The sequence below is a fragment of the Octopus bimaculoides genome, chromosome 1 (genome assembly GCF_001194135.2).
Source record: "Octopus bimaculoides isolate UCB-OBI-ISO-001 chromosome 1, ASM119413v2, whole genome shotgun sequence".
NCBI lineage: Eukaryota > Metazoa > Mollusca > Cephalopoda > Octopoda > Octopodidae > Octopus > Octopus bimaculoides.
This window is the reverse complement of record NC_068981.1, coordinates 146,942,577-146,951,678: the sequence shown is the minus strand read 5'-3', so window position 1 is coordinate 146,951,678 and position 9,102 is coordinate 146,942,577. Positions and strand designations below refer to the sequence as shown.

The 9,102-nt window shown below is 35.8% G+C and overlaps 1 protein-coding gene across 3 annotated transcripts in view; it reads right to left on the bottom strand.

Annotated features, from left to right (window-relative positions):
- LOC106868726 (peroxisomal trans-2-enoyl-CoA reductase) overlaps positions 1 to 9,102 on the bottom strand; it is a 61,200-nt gene that overhangs the window by 11,799 nt on the left and 40,299 nt on the right. For all 3 annotated transcript variants that reach the window (XM_052971348.1, XM_014914122.2, XM_014914123.2), the window contains exons 4-5: positions 6,925 to 7,006; positions 4,879 to 4,975 (exon numbers count right to left, since the gene is read on the bottom strand). In XM_052971348.1, the coding sequence (XP_052827308.1) occupies positions 4,879 to 4,975; positions 6,925 to 7,006 (179 nt within the window). The remainder of the gene's footprint in view (positions 1 to 4,878; positions 4,976 to 6,924; positions 7,007 to 9,102) is intronic.

Sequence of the window (9,102 nt, the reverse complement as noted above, 5' to 3'; positions counted from 1 at the left end):
ATAATATTGGGTCATCCCATAAATAATGTGGGTTTTTTTACCCTTCTTTTATTTTTCAAAATTAAGATAAACAAAGTTCTTTTTAATTTAAAATAAACTCTCCTTTATTTTCTACAATGCTCTTCCATCTATCTGGTAGACTTGCAAGGTCCCTCTTCCAAAATTCACTTATCCATGATGAAAAATACTCCTCCAGTACTGTTCTGACCTCGTCTACCGAATTTATATTTTCTCCATCCAAATGATTTTGATGACTGTGGAATAAATGATAATCAGAAAGGACAATGCTCGGTGAATATGGTGGGTGAGGCACCATTTCCTATTCAAACTGCTCCAGCTTTTGGAATGTCATCCTCACTGTTTGTGACTGGGCATTATCCTAATGGAAGAACACTTTTCGTCTTGAAACCAAAGATAGTCATTTTTTTTCTAGTGCTGACTTAAGCTGCTCAAGCTGTTTGCAGTAGATCTTTGTTATTATTTGGTCTGGGATTAAAATGTCAAAGTGAACTAAACATTTCATATCCCACCAAACAGATAACAACACCTTATGTGTTGGAAACCTGGGGTGCTGGTGTTTTTCCTTTCTCTACCCACTGTCTTCAGCGCTTGACATTTTTATAGAGAACCCATTTCTCATCACCAGTCACTATTCGGTCCAAAAAAAGGTTCATTCATAAGATGTGACAACAAAGAGAAGTACACATTCACTCTCTGTACACGATTAGACTTGGAAAGTTTGTGAGGAACCCATTGACCCAATTTTGTGACTTTTCCGATGGCACACAGCTGTTGAATGGCTGAATGACCAAATCCAAGCTTCTCTGCTAGTTCCTCAACAGTTACGATGGGATTTTGTTCCACCAGGGTTTGCTGGATGTCCTTGTCGAGCTCTACAGATCTTCCAGGATGAGACTCGTCTTCTAGGCTGTAGTTTCTGGCTTGGAATTTCTGGAACCACCGTTAACACTGGTTTACACTTATTGTCCGATCCCCATATACTGCATTAATATTCCTCGCACCTTCCATTGCGTTGTTGCTTTTATTGAACTCATAAAAAAAACATGCCGAATATGCTCCTTTGTCTTTCCATTATAGCTTTGAAAAAATAGCTGTTAAAACCAAACTGCACTCTTCAAAACATGCACTAAGAACAAGTGCAAGGTAAAATTACTGTCTGCTTTTATAGCAAGTTGATGCAGGTAGTTTATTCTGGCCCCCTCTAACTTTTAGTTCATGTAATTGAAAAAAACACATTATTTATGGGATGACCCCTATATACTTGGCAGGGAGGGGAGGGCTGAAAAGTTCCTGGCTTTGGGTAAAAGAAAATACAGGAGGATCAGTTAATTATTATGATTTTATTCAACATATTCCTCTCGGATTCACACACTTATTGCAGCAGTCCTTCAGTTTTTCTAAGTCCTGTAAAAAGAACTTGGAAGGTTTGGCCTCCTACCAGGCCTTTCGCAATACCCTTAAAGCCAATGTATGCGTGTGTGTGTGTGTGTGTGTATGTACATATGCACCATATGTCTGAAATTGCTGGTCCAATTAAGTCTCCATCCAAATCATGCTATGAACATTAAATGTATGGATGTGTGTGTGTGTGTGTGTGTGTGTGTGTTTCAAATAAAAACAGAAACAATAAAATGTTGTTTTGCTCATAAAAGAAGTATCAGTTTCAAATTTTGGTACAAGGCCAGCAGTTTTTTGGGGGTGGGGGTGGGGGGCTAAATCAGTTACATTGACCTAAGTGCTTAATTGGTACTTAATTTATTGACTCTGGAAAAATGAAAGGCAAAGTTAACCCTGGCAGCACTTGAACTCAGAACATAAAGATTGAAAAAATGCTGCTAAGTATTTTGCTTGGTGTGGTAATGATTTTACCAGCTTGCCGCCTTTCATAAAAAAGAAATATCAACAGGAAGTTTTTCCTTCCTCTTTTTTGAATATTTATTCTGATATTGCTTGGTTGTTATTTATAATGCATTACCGAATATCTATTTATAAAGCTTCTCCTTATTAAGTTATTTGAGTTATTATGTATGTGTGTGCATGATAATCGGAAGTTATTTTAGATTAATTAACTGCATTAATTGACATATTTCTTTCACTTAATTAAATGATTTAAGTTTTAGATAACAAACTTTATAAACAAATATTGTTTTTTTTAATCTTATTTATTCTTGTATCCTTTTACTGGTTTCATTCATTGGACTATGGTCATGCTGGAGCAGTGCCTTCAAAGGTTTAGTTTGTAATGAGGCTTCTCTTGAATTTCAAACCATCTTGCTCAGATCTCCAGTTTAGGACCATGGCCTAACTATACTGTCTTAAAAAGAAAAGACTAGCTATGAGAAATTGACTGCGTCGCCATAAAATGCATTAACGCCTATGTGAACATGGTTTGACCAATCGGATCAGCTTGTGTATAACCACATAAGCGTGAAAGATATTTTTTATGACTTGAAAGTAAGTTTTGTGAATTTTCCCACCAAATTGCTCTACCAAAGCTTCTAACCTCCTAAACAGAACAACTTCAGGAGCTACACAGAACTGACAGTTTTGTGGTAAGGGGTTTTCACTTTTTCTACTTAATCTGTCTTTGATAAACCACGAAAAATTTTCACATGAATAACTAAAATATTTTGTGCAATGAAGATTGTTAACTATCACATTCTATATCTCATGTATGTTGTGTTATTTAAATAATTGTTTACATATGTATATGCCTTCTTTTTTATCAGAAAAGCAGCATGAAACATTTATGCATCATTGCTATTGTTATTGTTTAGCTCTAGATCAACTTTGACAGAACAAACCTGTGATCAAAGACATACCAACCATGTCATACTGACTTTATATTGGAATCTAAGACTACTAAGTGGAATCTAATTTTCACTTTTAAGACAGTAGAGGGTGATTTAAGGGAAATTTGACAACTATTTCTAGCTGCTTGACAAACAACATAAAAGTACTTTCATTGCTTCAGAATTATGTATGTGTACCCAGGCACAAAGAAGCTAGAACCATTTTGAAACAGCGAGATCTCACCTGCAACCATTATTTAAAAAAAAAGACAACGACATTTTCCCTCTCATTCTTCTCATGCTGATGCCAAGAAGACACTTCGAAGCCAGGAGCTCACAGCAGACTTTTGTCCCTCTGTGATACCACATGCATTGTCTCCAGAGGTTATTGAACCTCACGTGTATGGGAGAGAAGGCTAACTATGCACTGCTGTGAAGATGGCTACTGAAAGCAAACTCCTTGTATGAAGTACCTGTGAATAAACGGTTATTGAATTTACTCTGCCTGAGAACTTCATTTTTTGTATTTCTAGCTTCTTGAATCAACAGAATAATTATAATAGAAGAAGAAGATACTCCAAAAGTATCATAAAAATCTTCCTTACATTATAAAATGGTGACCCATTATATACTCTTTTACTTGTTTCAGTCATTTGACTGCAGCCATGCTGGAGCACCACCTTTAGTCAAGGAAATTGACCCCAGGACTTATTCTTTGTAAGCCTAGTACTTACTCTATCGGTCACTTTTGCTGAACCGCTAAGTTACGGGGACGCAAACACACCAGCATCGGTTGTCAAGCGATGTTGGGGGGAGGGGCAAACACAGACACAAAAACACATATATATATATATACGACGGGCTTCTTTCAGTTTCCGTCTACCAAATCCACTCACAAGGCTTTGGTTAGCCCAAGGCTATCGTAGAAGACACTTGCCCAAGGTGCCACACAGTGGGACTGAACCCAGAAACATGTGGTTAGTAAGCAAGCTACTTACCACACAACTAGTATTGGCCAGTGGAATGGGAGATTTGTTGAAGTTTTTAATAATTTGCAATTAAAAATTATATATTAATATCTATACAGTGAATGAATTTTGAAACTAGATAAGCTCTATGGTGGTAGAAAACACTCGGGAGAGCTGAACAGCAGATGGTTTTCAGGGAAGAGACCCTAGTGAGGCAAGTGTTTCAGCCCTTAACTTCTTACACTCTAAGGGGGCTGTGCCAAATCCAGGTCATGACTCCTAGTTATCCTTCTGTTGATACTTTTTAGCCACTTGGATATCAGAGACTTATGCATTTAAACTGCCTGATGATTTCATGTAGTTGTAACTTCTCTCTGTTATCTCAACTTTCAAATTTATATTTGAAGAAGTCATTGTTTAAATGATGTCACATAAACATAAAATATAAGTTAAAATATGTTTCCTTTTTTGATTTTGTATTTTTATTATCACAAAAGAAAAGCTGGTACTTGTAACTAGAATGAGAATATCCCATGTAAAAACATGAAGGACCAGAATAATTTTGCTGATTTGAGTTAAAGCTGAATATTTTGAGTAAATTTTTGTAGGTTTAATGCTGAGTGATAAATGAGATGAACTAGTCAAGCAGAATTAATGAATGTGAATAGAAGATGGAGTGACAGAAGAAGCAACTGTAGGCCAAAACTTAAAATGAGAACAAATGTCAGAGAAGGTTCCTTTGATAGGAAATAAAAAGTGCAGTCATGCAAATAGCTGTATGTTGTTTATGGTTGCTTGGTTAATATTAAGTGTGAAAGCTGCTGAATCATGCGGTAATGTTTGGTACAAAGAGAATATTGAGTCCCTTTGACACATCATATATTTGGTGACATAAAAGATGGAAAATTCAGGAAAGAAAAAAAAAATGATATAATCCTTTCCCCATAAGGCTGAGGTTCTTCATGTGGGCAGTAACACTCAAAAGTGGGAGCTGGGCATGTTGGAAGGAGCAATAGTTTTTAGGGGGAAGTGAGGTAACACAATTAACATACTAATAACAGCAATAATGACAACTTCAATAACAACAAATAACTTACAGGTGCTACAGCATTGACACGAACACCACTCTCAGCCCATTCAACTGATAAAGATTTAGTCAGATTATCAACACCAGCTCGAGCAGCACCAGTGTGGCTACAAACAAAGAGAAAATTAAAGCTTGGTTAAGATTCATTTAACAAAGTTATCTTCTTGTATACAAGTTGCACTCCTGTATAAGTCACATCCCTAAATTTACAGTTAAGTTTTTTCCCTCCACAGTTTTAGCTCTGTCATGTGTATATCCCAATTCTTTTAAGTTAAAATCAAGTATAAAATAGTGAGACTTATACACAAGTAAATATAGTAACTGCTTTATTTTGATCATCCACTATCACTATCATTCTCGCCACCACCACCATTTTCATCATCATTATCATCATTATTATCAACATTTTAGCATTAATTTTTCCTTAATGGCATGGGTTGGATAGATCTGCTGCACTGCAGCACATTATCAAAAATATCACTCTTACACCATTTCTTCTTTGAGGCCAGGCATTGTACAATTTAACCTCATCATTTCCTTCTGCAGTCTTGCTCTTCCACAATCAATACACAACGCTTTTTCACACAGCATTCTCCATCCATTCTTATCACATAGCCAAACTAGCCATACCATCACAGTTATTTCAACTATACCACTTCAAGCAATACTCTTTCTCTCAGCTCTCAGCTCCTCTCTTACATATGTTCAGACTATCATACAGACTAATGTCAAAGACATCTAACAGATACCTTGTATTTAGTCTCTCACAATGACAATAAACAGATAACTTACATTCAATCTGTCATACAGACATCACTGATATCCAACATATCGCTTAAGGTCAGATGTGTCATGAAGGCCAACATTACAGATATCAAACACATCATTTGTGCTTAGCTTCTCATTCATATTCATATTACAGACATCCAACCAAAAGACCATTTATGCTCAGTCTCTCATATAGACTAACTTTACAAGCATCTAATAGACCATTTATGCTCAGTCTCTCATATAGACTAACTTTAAAAGCATCTAATAGACCATTTGTGCTCAGCCTCTCCTTCAAAAATTCCATGTTTCTTGAAATTTAACAACCCTATTTCTGACTATGCACACTTTCCTCTTTATGGCTCTTTCACCACTGACTTCTCTGTCTTGTGTTTTATCTAGTGTATGATCGCACTGGATCATTGCATCCCGCAGGATTTTGCAATTCTCATTTTCGGTGACTCCCTCTGGAGTTTGCTTATACCATGTCTCCTTCTGGAGTTTGCTCATACCACGTCTCCTTCTGGAGTTTGCTCATTATTATTATTGTTGTTGTTATTATAACAACAACAACAGGGTGTGAGCTAGCACATCCATTACTGTGCAGACAAAATGTTTAGTGGCATTTTTTCTGGATCTTACATTTTGAGTTCAAATCCTACCAAAGTTAACTTTGTCATTCATCCTTTTGGAGTTAATATAATAAAACAGTCAAGTACTGAGATCTATATAGCTGACCTACTTCTCTCAAAATTACCAAACTTGTGCCAAAATTATAAAGAATTGTTATTGCTTAGGTGGTAAGTTGGCAGATTCATTATTGCATCAAATGAAATGCTTTGTGGCATTTCTACCAGCTTTCTATGTTCTAAATTCAAATCCCACTGTGATAAACTTTGCCTTTCATCCTTTCAGGATCTATAAAATAAGTACCAGTTTAGCACTGGGGTCAAAGTAACTGCCCAACTGACAAAATTTCAGGTGCATCTATAGTAGGAAGAATTATTATTTCTAATACAACTACTACTACAAACAGCTCAGTTTGTTACACAGGTTAACATTATAAATACCCAACAGATTACTTGAGCTCAGATTCTCAGCATTACAATCATATACACCAGATCACTTGTGCTTTGTCTCTCATACAGACTAACATTACAGGCATCCAACACATCAACCTGTGTTTCATACAACCAAACATCACACACATCCAACAGATTACATTCTCCTTATTTCTGTTCATCCTCTTCAGATCATTTATACTCAATGTCCATAAATAATAACTTACCTCATCATAGGAAAACCCTTCCACATATCAGCAATGATGTTGACTATTGATCCACCATGCTGCTTCATATACTGGTTGTAAGCTATAATATAATATCGGCAACAACCTTTTTAATAAGGGTCATAAAACATTAATCAATGTTTGAATAATAAAGAAAAAGTTGTATAAATTAAGAGAAATATTCGGGATGATTAGGCACAGGTGTGGCTGTGTGGTAAGAAGTTTGTTTCCCAACCACATGGTTTCGGGTTCAGTCTCACTGTGTGGTACCTTGGGCAAATGTCTTCTATTATAATCTCAGGCCAACCACAATCTTGTAAGTGGATTTGGTAGACAAAAACTGAAAGAAGCCCATTGTATATATCATCATCAATTTATGATAATAATAATAAGATATATATATACATATATATATTTCATGTGTGTATGTCATTTCCCTACCATCTCTTGACAACTGGTGTTGGTATGGTTACGTCCCTGTAACTTAGTGTTTTGGTGATAGAGATCAATATAATAAGTACTGGGCTTAAGAAAATAAGTACAAGGATCAATTCAGTCAGACCATCCAATCTTTTGCTCATATAGAATTACCAGAATGAGAGCACTACATTATCCAATAAGTCGTAACTTTTAAGACAACAAAGGGTGGTTTATTGGAGATTTAACAGCTATTTCTGGCAGATTGCATGACCATGTAGAGGGTTTCTTGTTAGTTTGTGTTTTGGAATGTTAAATGGATTGATATAATCAAGGAACATGGTCTTAAAACATTACATTAAGATGTAATGCAACTTTAAAGTACTGTATTAATCATGGTACATCATCATTATCATTGTCACCATCATAATCATTTAATGTCAATGTCCTATGCAAGTGTATTATTGGCCAGAAACTGAACTGAAATGTTAATGCTGTGACTCTTGCTTAGGAACATACTAACAGGAAATATTACATGCAAAACCAGAGGGCAAAAACTATTGTGGTGAGTCAAAAATTTGGAGTGGACAGTGATTGTGTTGAGTCAAAAGTTTTGCAATATTTTGGTCACTGGTTTGTCAAGTTATGACAAAAGCAGCCTAGCGTCCATAGTTAATTTCCTGAACTTGCAACATACCATAAATGAAGAGGAATTGAAAGCTTCAGTGATGGAGTTCTTCCCTTTGAAGGACAAGAAATGGTATCAGCATGGTATCAAAGAACTGGCAGAAAGGTGCTACATGATGGTCTCTACTTTGAATGCTAGGTTGCGTTTGTTGTAACTTGATAAATAAAACAGATAATTTACAAAATATTGACAAACTTCAGACGCAGCACAATATAAGTACACTAGATATTCTAATCACTTTTTATAAAATGTACAAGAGAGCAGGATTTCTCATTCAATCCACCTTCAAGAAAACACAAGGATAGTAGTTTTGTTGAAGAAGATCAAAAGATGACAGCAGCCATCTACTATGAGAAATGTTTTACCATGTACACCAGAAAGAAAAAGGAAAAGAAAGAACAGCTAAAGACAAAGTGATTATCATGATGGACTTGGTTAACAGACAAGTACAGCACATCAAATGGTAGCAATGTTTGATATAATCTCACAGACAGACTATTTGTAAACCTAGGTAAAATAATGGAGAATAAAAAACTTACAGGTTCACTTTTCCTCAACTTCTTTCAAGAGATCTTACTAAATGTTTGATCCAATTCTTCCTTTCAAAAACTGCAATCCTTCCTTACTGTTCTCCAAAAAGCAATCCAAATCAGACAACAATTACACTAATGTCACCCATTTATCTAAGGTTGACTTATTCCTAAATCATTAGATGCTTATTGCTGTTCAGCCCCAATCAAGTAGACCTATGACAAAAAGCATTCCAGTCATGACAATCCTGTCTTATTTTCAGATACAGGGTATCTAGAACTATATTACCCAATGTATATTTCCCCCCCCCCACTGTTTTTTATGGTGGTAAGCAGTCATTTGGAGGAGATTTGGCTGTAATTTCTAGATCGAGTGACCATACAATAGTTCCCTCATTGGCTAGATAGTGTAGTTCTCAAGTGATACTGCCATTATAGTTCTTAATGAAAAATAATGACTTGATGATGGTGACGACAACAATGTCAACAACGATAACGTAATGACCAGATGGTGATGATGTTATTACAGCTCTTATTAAAAAT